The sequence below is a fragment of the Phytophthora infestans genome, genomic scaffold (assembly GCF_000142945.1).
Source record: "Phytophthora infestans T30-4 supercont1.18 genomic scaffold, whole genome shotgun sequence".
Lineage (NCBI taxonomy): Eukaryota > Oomycota > Peronosporomycetes > Peronosporales > Peronosporaceae > Phytophthora > Phytophthora infestans.
This window is the reverse complement of record NW_003303741.1, coordinates 745492-760093: the sequence shown is the minus strand read 5'-3', so window position 1 is coordinate 760093 and position 14602 is coordinate 745492. Positions and strand designations below refer to the sequence as shown.

Below are 14602 nucleotides of genomic sequence, written 5' to 3'. Positions count from 1 at the left end.
CCATGCGCCCCGGTGATACAATTTTCATACCAGGACCGATAGAATCGGTCACGTTGGACGCTATTCAGACATCACAGCGGCAAAATGTGGAGAGAGTGCAGCAAGCACTAGTAGATATCCACCGACGCGCAAGTCAAGTGAATAACGCTGTTCGCGCTACGGGCAGAGAGGCACGGAACAAAAAGAAGGGAACAACGATGGCGCAATTTGACATTGGAGACTTTGTGCTATATGCAGATGTGTGGCAACATACACGCAGCAAGCTTCGTGTGAAGTGGTGCGGACCTGCTCAAGTAGTTGGTACGGTATCCAACTGGGTTTTTGAGATTCAAAACTTGGTGACAGGACAGCGCAAAGAGGCCCATGCCAGTCGATTAAAATTTTATGCAGACAGCTCTCTTAACGTCAATGAGGACCTTCTTCAGCATATTGCGCACAACAGTGAGGGACATATAGTGGAGAGCCTACTCAAGGCACGCTACAATAAGAACGAAAAATGCCACGAGATTAAGGTGCACTGGCGGGGGCTAGATATTCTAGAGGACTCGTGGGAGCCTGCTGCTGTACTGTTTGAAGATGTACCAAGTGCTGTTAAGGCATTTGTCCGCGAACACGGTAAACTTGCGCCAGTCAAAGCGCTGCGAAAGGCTCTGAGCATCAAGTAATCGACTTAACGTTGCCAGCAATTGTCTCATAGGTAAGATATTGGCTGCAGGAGAAAACGATGTCTTTCGGAGGGGGAAGTGTTGTAGCGGTTGCTACAAGTACAGTAAGTTGCTGGGATGGTGCCCAGCAACTACAGCACTTCTGGTCGGTGTTTATACCTCGAACGAAGAGGTTGAGTAACCACCGACCAATCCCGCAATTTGCATATTTTTAGTTCTTTTCTAACAACAGAGAAATGAACGCACTTCTACTTTTAGTTTGACGGCGACACCGATCAGGTTTTCATGCCGGAGGCGGATTCGACAGATAATTGGGCTTGACCATGGGGGTGGGAGGAAACTTGTTTTCGTTGGCGTTCATGACTGAAGCCCGAGAACGTTGTAAAGTGAGTCTCTAAGAGCTTCGGTGAAAGGAAGTGGGGGACGTGGGGGCAGGTAGTGTGTGGTGAGCAGGAGGATGAAAGACAGACCCAGCGCGATCCACGAAAGAGAGCCAAGAGCAAGTACAGTAGCACTTTGCAACGCAGCAAGGTGAGCGGTACCGCATACAAACACTCCACTCTGGAATATGTGCGGATGGCCGCATGGACGACTTTGTTGTCAAGAATGGCACCACCGCATTCAGTGTGAGCAAGTGGTTTACAGCAGATACACGTGGAAGGCAGAGTTGGTCGCAATCTACAGATCTCGTGAGCCGTGTAGTCGGCTGGACAACACCCTGGCTCAGTTAACAATACATACACATGTACAGATATTAATTGTACAAGTAAAGTTCATAGCTCTCTCAAATAGCTACATGTATTACATGTTTAAAGCCTCTTTTAAAAATACGTACACGCATCCGTCTATTAATAGGTGAAACGCTGACGGAATAGTTGCTTGCAATTTTCAGGCCAGAGAGAGAGAGTTCCGGTCAGTTTCCGACGGGCTGTGGTTGCATTGACTGGTCTCTATCCCGTTGTGGCGGTGCGATGAAAAAGTTGTTGAGCTTTGCTTCTGGCACCGCAGAGAATGTTGGTCTTGAAAACGAGTGATTGTGTATGCATCGCACACGGTGCATTTGCTCATTTGGAAATTTGCCTTCGGTCGCAACAACAACAAGACACTCAATGAACCCCTCCCTGATGGCCACGCGAAACGCGCTCCCGCTTACTAACCCTGCCACGCTCATGTACATCCGCGAGAAGACGGCTGCCACCAACGCAGAGATGACCACAAACAGCGCCAATGGGCAGCCTCGCAAATCCACGGCAAGGTTTTCGCGCAAGATGAAGGAGCTGCTCTCCGGCAAAAAAGCTGAACGGGAGCAGGGCGCGACTGATCTGCCGGCGAAGAAGAGCCCGTTTTACCGACAGTTTGTAGAGGCAAGAGCGTTCGTGAACACCGGTCTTCGTAGGTAGACTGACCTTGCTTTTGGTGGAGTTAGCGCGAGCAGCAGATTTGACAAGCTCACCCTAAACGGTGCGCACGATGACAGTATTGTAAATTAACAACGAGAGAAGCTGTCCTTGCCACGTTTGATGTTCTCTTTTGATAGCTGGCTGGTGCTCTAGAAATTGTAGAGCTACCAGCAATTTGCTGTACATGTACAGCAATTGTGGTACATGTACGGTAAGTACAACGCTACCATCATTCATTTCATTTCAGTTTTAATTGGCGATACAATTCCACAATGGCAATCGGGTAATCGAAAAACAGCATAAGCTATACTGTGCTATACAGTATAACGCTTGGTGTCCGATGACAGAGTTCATACAGGATAACAGGATCTTGATGCGTCACTTTGTCGATCACCCCATCTTTTGCACTTCGAAAACTGAAAACTACAATTTCTAGCTGACTGTTGACTGGGCGCTCAGAAAATGGCGATCATGGGCCCCTCAAGGCAACTTCAGTTCTCTTCATTCGATAGTGAATGAAGATAGCAATGCATTTTTCAGGAATGATGGTACTGCTCAACTTGAAGCGGCACAGAGCTTCTCACTTTGCAACTTGCATCGCAGATCAACAGCACCCCAAGACTCCAGCTGCCAGGATGAATGCACACACTCGCTTCGCACTCCCTTTGAACACATACGGCAGTCTCAAGCTCCTACATGACAAGACCCAAGCGAACGTTGACAACAGGACAGACAAAACGATCAACCAGACTGCTGCAGCCACCGCCACCACGAATCAGCAGCGTCACAACTCAAAGTTTTCGCAAAAGATGAAGATGCTACTCCCCGGCAAAAAAGTCAATGCCGGGTCGGCATCGGAGGACAGCAAGGCCACGGTGAGCGGGCGGAAGCGCGCGACAACGGTCCATCTCATCGGTTCGCACGCCTTCGTGCAGCTAGGTCCACCCTAGAGGTTGAGGATCGAATTTCCGGCGATTACTGCGGTGGTCTTCAATTTTCAATGATTTATAACTTAGTAGCGTTGAATTTGTATATTCGGATAGCTCTCATAGGAAGGTGCTAGTACCGGTAGGAGGAATACTAGTAATGGCCACACCAAGTGCATCAGCGGCTTTCGACATCGCTACAGCAACTTGAAAACACCTTATCCATTGACTACACTCGCTTGATAGTTTTCCCAACACTTGAGACCAACGTGATCATCACGATATCTGACTTTGATTAACCGCCCTTGCCTTCTTTTAATCGAGCATACTAGATCACTCAATGTGCTTGGATCACAGCGCTTAGTTTTGTTATTGCTAGCATCAGCGTAGTGCTGCATATGTTTGTCTAAGTATTTGTAGATTTTTGTGAGTCGCTCCTGTAGCCATCTCATTTATTACGTCCACCACACCAACCTTCAATCTGACACCAATTCTTCTTTCGTACTTACACGAACCTGTTCTGTACTATATTTCCAATTCCGCGCGCAAGACGACATTTGAAAATCGCTCAGGGTCAACTAGGCGGGAGGCGCATTCACTGTCGCTTTTCTCTCTGTGTGTGCATTCTCATGGTGGCCGCAGTGTCCATCTCCCTCTCAGCGATGCCGCGTACCACGCGAATGCCCACACGCGCGTCTCCTCGAGCCTCCACAGCCTCCACAGCACCCACAGGTCCATCCACATCCGTCACAGCTCCATCCACTCGCCGTCGACCTCGCATTACTGGCCCATTAAAGGGCGTTGTAGCCATGGTAGACGTCCGCGTCGGTGCAGACGCTCAGATCGACTGCAGCGACGTCGTGGCTCGTAAACTGCGCGAGCTCGGGGCCTCCACCGTTAAGCGCTTCACTCCCAAACTCACACACATGGTACTTAGCCACTTTACACCCGTATGGAAGACCAAGATCGGCAAATGGCAAGCAGGAGGCGGCTCCATGGCCGCAGCAGCCACCAGATACGAACTAAAGATCGTCTCCCAGCTCTGGGTCAACGCCTGCTACGTCAGTAAGAAGCGCATGGACGAGCGACCATTCTTTCCGGTAAGTCAGCAGAATATCATCGAAACCAACGCTAGTAGAGCCAAACCCAAGCTCAAGAGGCGACAATCGCTCGGATCGGATGCGCCCAAGACCGACAACAAAGAGAATACAGACAACAAGGCGTCAAGCGCCTCCACAGAGGACAAGAAGGAGGCGGCGGCAGCGCCACCGTCGAAATTTAAGGTAAACAAGGCGCTAAATGGCGGCAGAAGGAAGCGACGCGCTCTCTCCATGGAGCCTGCGACGTCCGACGCCATTTTGAAGATGCTGGGGACAAGCGAGCCCGTGCAGGAAGCCGAGTTCAGCACACCTACGAAACAGCCTATTCGTTTGAAGAGTGTCAGCTCGTCAGCCAAGCGGAGGAAGACGCTGAATGGTCCACCGACACAACAGGATGAGGACGAAGTCACAGCGTCTCAAGCGAGTGGAATCGTAGCGGAGAGCGAGTCGGAGAATGAGGACGAGAGCAAAGACAAGACGAACGACGTGATTGTGATCCAAGACAGTCAAGCGAGTCAGCCGTCTCCTGCTCAGCCCATGATTTTATCAGGTTCCACGGGTACGCCCACGACCAGCAATGGAGAGCTCGATATCGCTACCCCGGACGACAGTAAGCAGCCCACAGCACGAGAATTACGACGTCGCAACAGGAATTCGCTCTCGTATGGCAGTGGATTGACGCTGAAAACCGGTATTTGGTCCTGTGCCGCATGTGGATGCTCGAATCCACGAACTCGCAGATATTGTACGGACTGCCAGGCTTCCAGGGGCTCAGCTAAGTCGCCAGGTGCTGATAGTACAGCTACTGCGTCGCCTGCAACCGTTGCAAGCACCGTAGCAGACTCTCCCAAGACTCCTGCCACACCGACGACAACTGTGTCCGCCCCAGCGACACCGAAAGGCAAGACGCCGACTTCTAACACGAAAGCGAGAACGCCAGGCTCGGCTAACAGCGTCAAGACGCCTCTCAGTAGTCCGTCGATGCGGGAACGGACGCCGCGGTCACTGACACGACCGACAGCCAGCTCAACTGCCAAGATTCGAACGCCAAGTCCAGCAGCATCTAGAGCAGCGCGAGCATCAACAAAAAGCGCAACGCCCAGTCCTGCCAACCGGTCAAGAACTCAAAGTCCAGTGGCACGTAGCGTGGCACCCAAACCGACAGCGCGTTCGTCGTTGGCAAGTGCTTCCGTGTCGATAGACAAGCCGAAGGCTCCAGTGAAGAAAGCGAAGCGGAAACTACCAGCAACGGCAAGCGCCATAAAGCTCACACAGAGTGCAGCGAAGAAACGTGCTCGTCCTCCTGTCTCCAGCAGCAGTTTGACGACTCCTGTGGTCAAGAAGGCGCGACGAGAGAACAGGGACGACACAGTGAACAAGATGGTGACGCCAGGCTCAGTTTCTGGCTTCATGAGGAAGCATCGCGAGGTGAATTCGACTCCAATCCCAATGGCGATGAGTTTCTCCAGCACAACCAGCAGGAAATCGCCGCGAAAGAGTCCACGCAACGTGTTTGGGATCACTGGAGTCAGTGCAGAGGCGCGTGGAGTTCTTCAGTGTGCGATCCACGCAATCGACGCCAATATGGCCAACGAGCCTGGATACCGCAAAGCGCGCGTGGTCAAGAGTATGGATTACGCTGCAGGAGTGACGCACCTTATCGTGGGCAGAGATGCGAGACGCACCATTAAAGTGCTCTTTGCAATCGCTCGTGGAGCGTGGATAGTGACGGAAGATTGGGCGTTTTCATCACTGGAACAAGAGCGTTGGCTGCCCGAAGAAGAGTTTGAACTGACCATGTTTGCGAACAAGTACTCACGTGAGCATCCAGAGTCTCGACAGGTCTTCAAAGGCACCAAGTTCTTCGTCGGATCTAACGTGGAACCATCACGTGAAGTGCTTCAGTCTCTAATTCAAGTCGCTGGTGGAGAGGTGAGTTACTGTAGGTGAATTGTTATGGGCATTTGTTCGCTAAAGTTTTGTTATTTGTGTTGAAATTTACAGCTCTGCAACCAGATTTCAGTTGCTGACATCTGCATATGCGGCGATGCCTCGTTGTTCCGACGAGCTCAGCGGACTGGTATTCGTGTCGTCACCTCGAAGGTAACGTCTACGTACTGTTAAAAGTGCTGAGCTAGAACCTGCTCAACTAACTGGCATTTTATTCAGTGGGTTTTTGATAGCATCGCGGCTATGAAGCTCGAAGACGACGCTAACTACGCTTTTACGGAATCGTTCGGCACGCCGGCTAAGACTCCGATAAAAAGTCGGCGTGCAGTGGAATGTTTCGGTACGCCAGCGCTCACTCCCGCAAAAAGTCGTTCAGCTGCAGCTTCGGGGCTTGAAGCTCACTCCACCGTTCCAGAGTAAGGCAAACGTTGGAGAATCGGTATCGTATGCGTACACTACGTCGCTGTTGCGACCTTCCCTAATTTTGAATATTCACTTTTTTAAGCCAAGGAAATGGGTTCACTCGTGTGTTCACACAGAAAAATGAGTCAATTGCAGATATTTTTATAGGAAGTATTTCTGTAACTGTGAGTGTAGCATTGAAAGAAAAATGACACGTAACTTGGCAGTACAGTGAAGCTTCTAGATAATGTATCATAACCGACACAAAAAACGTGAGTGCGGGGGGGGGGGTGAGATTTTATCAATGAATGATAGGAGCTACTACAGTGGTACTACTTTTTATAAACTTAAACGTTCTTTCGGGTTTATCCACATTAGTGAGCGTTGCCAATATGATACTTCGTACTATTATACATGTACTGGTACGTACCGTTTATGTTGCGTTTCTTTTATCGCTCAAACTGCTTGCTCCTTTAAAGAAATAGTTTTTGTCAATGGTTGCACCTTTACATAGTGACATTTTGTACCAACTACTTCTGGAAGCTGATGATCCGACACAAAAGGCCTCGTTTTGTTAGTCAAGATGCAACTATGCTATAGTCTGTACCAGTGTAGCTCTCCTAAAACCAACCATCTCAAGTCTGCTGCTAGGCAGCCTGCTTGCAGTGGGCCAGCTCTAATCTACCTTACTTCGTCTTTTGACGCCTACAAGTAGCTGGATCGTCTCTCTTCATCTTCTCTACCTGCCTACCGAGCCGTAGGTTATGAGCCCAAGCCAAGCCTCTAGCAACGACTTCCCACGCCTCATCGGCGCCGAGAACTTCGAAGTCTGGAATACCCGTGTGTGTGTGGCAAGCACCTACCCGGCTACGTGAAGCAGCCCGATTACGATGGTGTGTCTGGAGACGAGAGTAAATACAGCGGCAGCGATATGTCTGATGTAAACGATGAACCGCATGCCAACGCTACCAAGAACGTTAAAATCGACTCCGACGCTGTGGACTACGACGAGAGCGACTACGATCTCAAGCCACCCTCGGACTCAGACGATGACTCTGGAGCCAGCTCCGAATTTTTAATCAAGAGAAAGGACCTCCCGGTTGTTCGACCATTTAACCAGCGCGAGGCTCGCCGTGCACGCAAACGCGCCAAGAAAGAGAAGCACCAGCCTCTTAGCCAGCGTGAACGCCGTCGACAAGAAGCCAAGACCAAAGTCTTCTTCATGTAAACGATGAACAACATGCACGTGCGGCTGGTCAAGAATCTCACGACATCCTACGAGATATTCAACTACATCTTCCAGAAGTACGAGGGCCGCCTTTCATGGTGATCAGTAATTTATCTTCCTCAAGCTAAAGAACGCGATGAAAACCACGTCTGAAGCTACTGAATTGGTGATGACCGAGGGACAGAAGTCTATCTACCTGTTCTACTCGATGCCCAAGTCATGGAAGGACGATCTCCGCATCTGGAAGGGCCAGCGGAAGTATATCCCGTATGAAGACCTTAAGCAGAGTATTGAAGGCAAGGCTCGCGATCTTCAAGCTCAAGAGCGCTACACCTTGGCCAAGGGCACACCAGAGACCTCTGCAACCAAGGGTGAGGGGGCTCTTGTGGCTACCGGACCTTCTGTGTCACGAATGCAAGGTCATGACAATGCCAATGTCTGCTCCTACTGTGATCGCCCACGCCACAACATTCGTCAATGCCGAGGCCTTCAAAACGATTTGCGAAATGAACGAGTGAAGGCTGGGACAGTGCTTCCTGCTAACGTCGCCTTCAAGGGTAGCTCGAAACACGATCACCCGTATTAGAACTTGAACAAAGGTGGCAATGGATGACACGGCAAGAATAACAACGTCTGCGACTTCAAGGGCAAAAGAAGCAGTAGTAGCAAGAACAAGCATGGAAATGGCGGCAAAGAACGCGGTCAAGATCGATACATGGACCGGTCTCTTGAGTCAGACAATGACGAAGAAGATGACGACGACAGTGATTCTGGAAACAACTGCAAGGCAACTCGCCAAGGACGTCGTGACACCGGTCTCATCGGTGTCTATAACCACAGTCAATCTCCCGTTTAGCCTCACTTCTTAAGCCAAGGTAGAACCCGATCCCACCTGGACGATCGACTCTGGCTGCACTCACCACGTCACTTATGAGTCTCAGTGGTTTACCGACATCACATCCGGTGGAGGATCAAATACGGATGGTGGTAATAATCAAATTCCCATCGAAGGCATTGGACGGGTCGATCTGGAAGTCACTGACTCCAAGGGCACTATGCAGAAGCTTATACTTCGTAGCGTCCTGTATGCTCCCCAGCTCCAATTCAGTCTGCTATCAATTCCAGCAGCTGTGAAGCACGACCTTCGCTTCAACTTTGACCGCAAACAGTGCTATATGCAAACTGACCAGCGCTTCAAGATCAAAGCGCTCATGGCTACCAGCACGGATCTGTATCAGTTCCAAGCCGAACCAGCGGCACCTCCAGCGGCACCTATTGCATCAGGTAAGCAACGCTCCTTTCTGCTCTGACATAAACGACTTGGACACCCTAACGTTCGTGTCTTGAATGGTCTATCTAGGAGCCAGGCCATACATGGACTCGATGGATCTATACATCTAGGTCCAAAGACAGATTTCTCGTGTGTTGCCTGCACGTTAGGGAAGTCACATCGCTCCCCAGTTTACTCTAATAGAGTTGTTAAACGTGCTACAACACCCTTGTCGAAAGTCCATCCAGATATCAGTGGTCCACTACCTATGCCTAGCCTTTCTGGTTGTCGTTACTTCTTGATCTTCATCGATGACTTTTCTCGATTCATGTTCACTTATGCAATTAAGCCGTAGCGAGTTGTATGACTGCTACAAAGACTTCAGGAAGGAAGCCCTGAATATTTCCAGACAGGATATATCTGCCATTGAGTGCTGAAGACAATGCAAACCAGGGCAACTTTCAGATTCAGCAGCTTCAAACAGACAACGCTAAAGCGTACGAGAAGCTTGGTCGCATCATATTTAAATGGTTTGGAACCCACGCCCAGTTTACCAATGCATACACACCTCAGCAAAATGGAGTTGCAGAACGCCGCATGCGTACCATCATGGAGCGTGTCCGAGTCCTTCTACTTGACGGCAAGCTACCCAAGCAGGTATGGGCCGAGTGTGTCTGTCATGTACCAATCTCATCAATATGACTCCTAGCTCCAAGACGGATGGACGAACCCCGTACGAGCTTTGGCACAACCGTATTACATCCATGCAGTACATCAAATTATTAGGATGTCGTGGATATGTCCACACCACGGAGCAATACTGAGACAAACTCGACGCTAGAGCCCGTTTGTGTATGTATCTTGGTGTGCCTAACCATGAGAAAGGCTACCGTCTGATGGACATCGATACTCATGCAATTATCTACAGTCGTGATGTAATCTTTAAAGACGACGAATTCCCCTCTCTCACTGGCCTGACGGCTACTCTAGAGCCCACACAACACACGAATAGACACCAATCTAACACTACATCTGCACCTGTACCTCTGCCACCTGAAACTGCTACTACAGTGGCACCGGAGCCTGAACATGTATCAGAACCAGTGACAACACCGTCACCCACCTCAGGCCCTGCAATGACAACAGCGCCAGCCACCGTGAGCCAACGTGTAATGCCCTCACTGAGGGAGGCTATTGATCGAACAGCCATACATTATTCTTTTCGAACGGAGACGGGCTCTGATCCGCCTCATCATTCGACTACTAAGCGATTTCGCCTCTCAGCGGAAGCCATTGATAGCTCTGAGGAAGCCAATGACGTAGCCCATAGCTCTGAGGAAGACATACACGAACAGGAGCAACGTCAGCATTTACTGTAAACAATGCTAGTTATTCGGTATGTGTCTGAGCCTACTACGTATCGGAAAGCAATGAAGTATTCCCACGCTAACCAGTGGCATAAAGCATCTAAATCGGAATACAAGTCCCTCATGGACAATCACACTTGGGTGTTGGTATCCCCTCCTAAGGGAAGGAAGATTTTAAGTAGCCGATGAATCTTTGTTGTAAAGTATACCGGCACTGGCGAAATCGACCACTTTAAAGCGCGTCTTGTGATCAAAGGATTTCTTCAGGAATATGGCATCGACTACAACGAGATATTCTCTCCTGTCATCAGGATGGAGGTACTTAGACTACTTTTTACTATTGCAGCTCTTCTTGACTTTGAAGTTCACCAAATGGATGTTAAGACAGCATTCCTGAATGGTTGTTTGGAAGAGGAGATCTACATGGCTCAACCGGAAGGTTTAAAAATCTCGGGCAAGGAGCACCTAGTGTGTAAACTTCTTAAGAGCTTATACGAGCTGAAGCAAGCGCCCCGTGCCGGGTACCAAACCCTGACTGCCTTCCCATAGAGTCTTGGGTCCCTGAAACTTATTAAAGATCGCTGTGTCTTTCGACGCACAATTGGTGACATCACCTGTTACATTGCAGTGTACGTCGACGACTTACTGATCATTGCGCCAACACCAGCACTCGTCAATGAGCTGAAATCAGCCCTGAAAAGTCGATTTTCCATGTCAGATTGAGGGGGGGGGAGTACTAACTCGGCTGGTCCATTCAACGTGACCGAAAGAATCGAACGATATTTATCCTCCAGCACAAGTACGCTACGAAGGTCGTTGACGGCTTCAGCGACTACATTCCGTACCCTATTGCAACACCAGCAGAACGGAGCGCCAAACTGTTCGTAAGCAGCCAGTCTAGCAGTGAGCAAAAGAAAGATGCGATGAAATACATTCCGTATCGCCAAGCCGTTGGCAGCATCATGTACTTAATGGTCGGCACTCGACCCGACATGGCATTTTACATGCGAGAGGTCAGCCAATTCCTAGCAATTTCAGGTATGGATCACTAGAAATCAGTCATCCGTGGTCTAAAGTATCTATCTGGAACGAAAGAATACGGTCTTCTTCTGGGAGGCTCGACCGATACTACCTCGGAAAACCTAGCCGATCAACTGATTGCCTACAGTGACTCTGTCTACGCCAGCTGCCCCGACACGAGACGCTCCGTTGGAGGATACGTGACAATGCTAACAGGCAGTCCTATCTCATGGCTTTCGCGAAAGCATCATACTGTAGCTCTCTCTACAACAGAGGCAGAATATATCGCCCTATGTCATTATATGCACGAGATGATACTCCTTAAAATTTTCTCAAAGAACTTGGCTTTGCTACAACGCAGGCTAATACCTTATACGAAAATAATCAGGGCTGCATCAAAATCTGCTACAACCCCGAACTTCACGGATGATCAAAACATATACACGTACGATACTGTTTCGTACAAGAAAAAGTAGAGCGGCGTGAATTCAACGTCACCTTTTGTAATACGAAAGAAATAGTAGCTGACATCTTTACTAAAGTGTTAGACACGCACCAGTTCAGAGAACGAAGGGCCAAGCTCAGGATGAAGTCCCTTGAAGCTATACAATAAGCCATTCCGTATCGTGTACGAGAATAACACTAATGCATGAAGCATGCCTACTTAAATTGCGTCCCGTTAGCTTTTTTCCTACTGGGTTCTATCTTTTGTTCGCACTAAGGATTTCTCCTCGCCAAGATTTCCTTGGTCTTGTACCGAATTATAATAGGCATATGCTATTCAGCATCCATGCAGACACAATTTACTGGTAACATTCATTATCGATAGGGCAAACCCGCAGAAATCCCTACCGACTCCTATCCTTCTACGTCTTCTTGAAGACAATGAAAGGGAGAATACAGGCCACGAAGGTGATCCAATCCATCGCCGACGACACTGGTTTGGGATCCTCCAAGTCAAAATTCCGCCAGGTCTTGTCCTTCTTCCCTTGAGCTCTGAGCACGAACGCGTGTCCAACGAGGCTGTGGTTGTACGCAACAACGAAGTAAAGTCCGTTGTGGAGAGGCGCTTCCTCCAGTATACGTGATCCACGGCGTCCAGCTATGGTGAAGCTGTCTTTGTCGATGGCCTTGAAGATAAAATCACGGCCAGCATCCTTAAGTCGACTCAGAAGCCGAAGAACTCTCTTTCACGAAGTACCCCGTGTGAGGTCCACTCCACGCTCTCGGAGCCCATCAGCAACGAATGTATCATTATCATCTTGCGTCACGATGTCCGGTCGCCCAGCAAGCTCGGCAGCACGCTTCAATGCAGTGAGCATGCATAGGCCTCGGGCATCAGCTTAAATTGCACGCTTGCCGTATTCGTCTTTCTGGGCAGAAGTTCTTAAACTTTTTCATATCGGAAGACTATCCGCGATCCACGAGGTCCAACGCCTCAGCGAAATCATCGTCCAGCAACTGTTGACGAGGCTCCCATGTACGATGATAGTAGTGTCGATTTACAAGCAGACGATTGACCCACAACACACGATACTCTGAACCAAGAGGAGACTCACGGCGATCATTGATACCGCCACGCTCCAGGTCTTTGCTGTAGTTGCATAGTCAGCTGTGATAGCCACTTACTTACTGCTGCAGTACTTGCCGTATATCGGGTAACACATTTCATCATCAGATTAGAGCTCGGTGTCAGAAGTGGCCAGAATGGTGGCAGTAGCTGACGCTCGGTGGTTGCAGCCAGTCCGGTGATAGAAAATATTTGTGCGCTAGCATTAATACTCTGGTCCGTGGGCTTTACGAGAACCCTGGCCTGTTCTACCAGCCGCCTGCTCTATCTCTTCGTGATGTTTGGCTTCATCGGTCATGCAACCTGCAAGTTCCGTCAAGATCTGAGCTACAGTCTGGTCTGCAGGTTGAGCCCATGTCACTATGGTCCTATAATTCAATGACTTGAGAATAATCTGCCGTGGCATCTGCAAGATACTCTGTCGGCCCACTCGCCGACGCTCCTGCACCACTGCGCGAGCTGCACGACGCTACACTGCTCACTGTGGCTGTTGTATCAGCAATCTCTACAGTGATCTCGGCCATGGCGGCTCGAAGGGCCTCTGAAAGCAAGCCACCAACAGCCTTCTATGACTTGCCCCCAGCGCTCTTTTTTAACCCGGCCCCCGCGGCCTCACGCCCTCTGGTCACCAAGCAATCAGCCTCCACGCTGAACTCGACACCAGGACCTTGGCTCTCCTTGCGGTCTGCCGCCCGCTTGCGCTTGCGCTCTCAGATCTTAGATGCAGTGCCGAGCTTCCGTTTCTCCAGGCCTTTCGGCGCTGATGATGGCGTGCCCGGCACCGGTGCTGCAAAGCGAGCAGTCTTCGAGATCGTTACCGTGGCCTGCCCGAGAAGTCCGTCTTCCCAGACAGCAAGACTGGATAAGAAAGTTCGAGTCGCTAGCTCGGGGCTTCCTCGGCTAACGAGTATAAAGACTGGGCATTTGCAAAGACAATCTTCCCAGACCTGTAATATTGAATTGTTTCTGTGATGTGTAAAGTATGAAAAGATGCAGGGAGGCTGTCAATAATTGCACCTTTACACAGTAGCATATTGTACCAGCGACCTCTGGAAGCTGATGATCCGATACAAAAGGTCTCGTTTTGTTAGTCAAGATGCAACTATGCTATAGTCTGTACCAGTGTAGCTCTCCTAAAACCAATCATCTTAAGTCTGCGTCTAGACAGCCTGCTTGCAGTGGGCCAACTCTAATCTACCTCACTTCGTCTTTTGACGCCTACAAGTAGCTTTTGCGTCTCTCTTAATCTTTTCTACCTGCCTACCTAGCCGCCTTCTTGATGTCACAAAATCATTCAAGTTTTACTAGATATGGCTTTAGAGTTTGAGCTAGGTGCATCGACCTGTTTGTGTGCTTGCCGGATCCTTGGATGTTGAGCCCAAAATGCAAAGCAATGTGAAACGGGCTACTGTATGATCGTCGAGCCTATCCGATGTCCCGGTAGTGCTTATTAGTACTTCTCCGATTAAGAAAAGAATTAACAGCTAGGTTTTCTATAAAAAACTTGCATGTGTGATTGGTCAATGTCCATTCTGAGAAGGGTCCGATTGGTTAAAATGAGTTCGTATGAGGATTTGTATGCACACGGATTGAGAGTAATTGACGCGAAAATGGATTCAATTGCTTTTAGTGATATACCACTAGACTAAGCTCAGTTTGCACTTTTTCAAGTATATTTTAAAGTTTAATTCTCGTTTTTTTACG

The 14602-nt window shown here is 49.4% G+C and overlaps 3 protein-coding genes across 3 annotated transcripts; 2 read left to right on the top strand and 1 right to left on the bottom strand.

Annotated features, from left to right (window-relative positions):
• Positions 1-1774: 1774 nt before the first annotated feature.
• Positions 1775-3194, top strand: PITG_10329 (uncharacterized protein; the record flags this gene model as incomplete). The annotated part of the gene is made up of 2 exons (XM_002902098.1): positions 1775-2057; positions 2669-3194. 2 exons carry the CDS (start codon positions 1775-1777, stop codon positions 3013-3015), a joined length of 630 nt encoding a protein of 209 aa, XP_002902144.1.
• Positions 3195-3574: 380 nt separating this feature from the next.
• On the top strand, positions 3575-6307 carry PITG_10328 (uncharacterized protein; the record flags this gene model as incomplete). Its single annotated transcript, XM_002902097.1, has 3 exons — positions 3575-6023; positions 6096-6194; positions 6275-6307. The coding sequence occupies 3 exons, from the start codon at positions 3654-3656 to the stop codon at positions 6305-6307; spliced, it is 2502 nt and encodes an 833-aa protein (XP_002902143.1).
• Positions 6308-12194: 5887 nt separating this feature from the next.
• PITG_10327 (uncharacterized protein) lies at positions 12195-12896 on the bottom strand (the record flags this gene model as incomplete). The annotated part of the gene is made up of 2 exons (XM_002902096.1): positions 12195-12515; positions 12888-12896. The coding sequence occupies 2 exons, from the start codon at positions 12894-12896 to the stop codon at positions 12195-12197; spliced, it is 330 nt and encodes a 109-aa protein (XP_002902142.1).
• Between the last annotated feature and the right edge of the window lie 1706 nt (positions 12897-14602).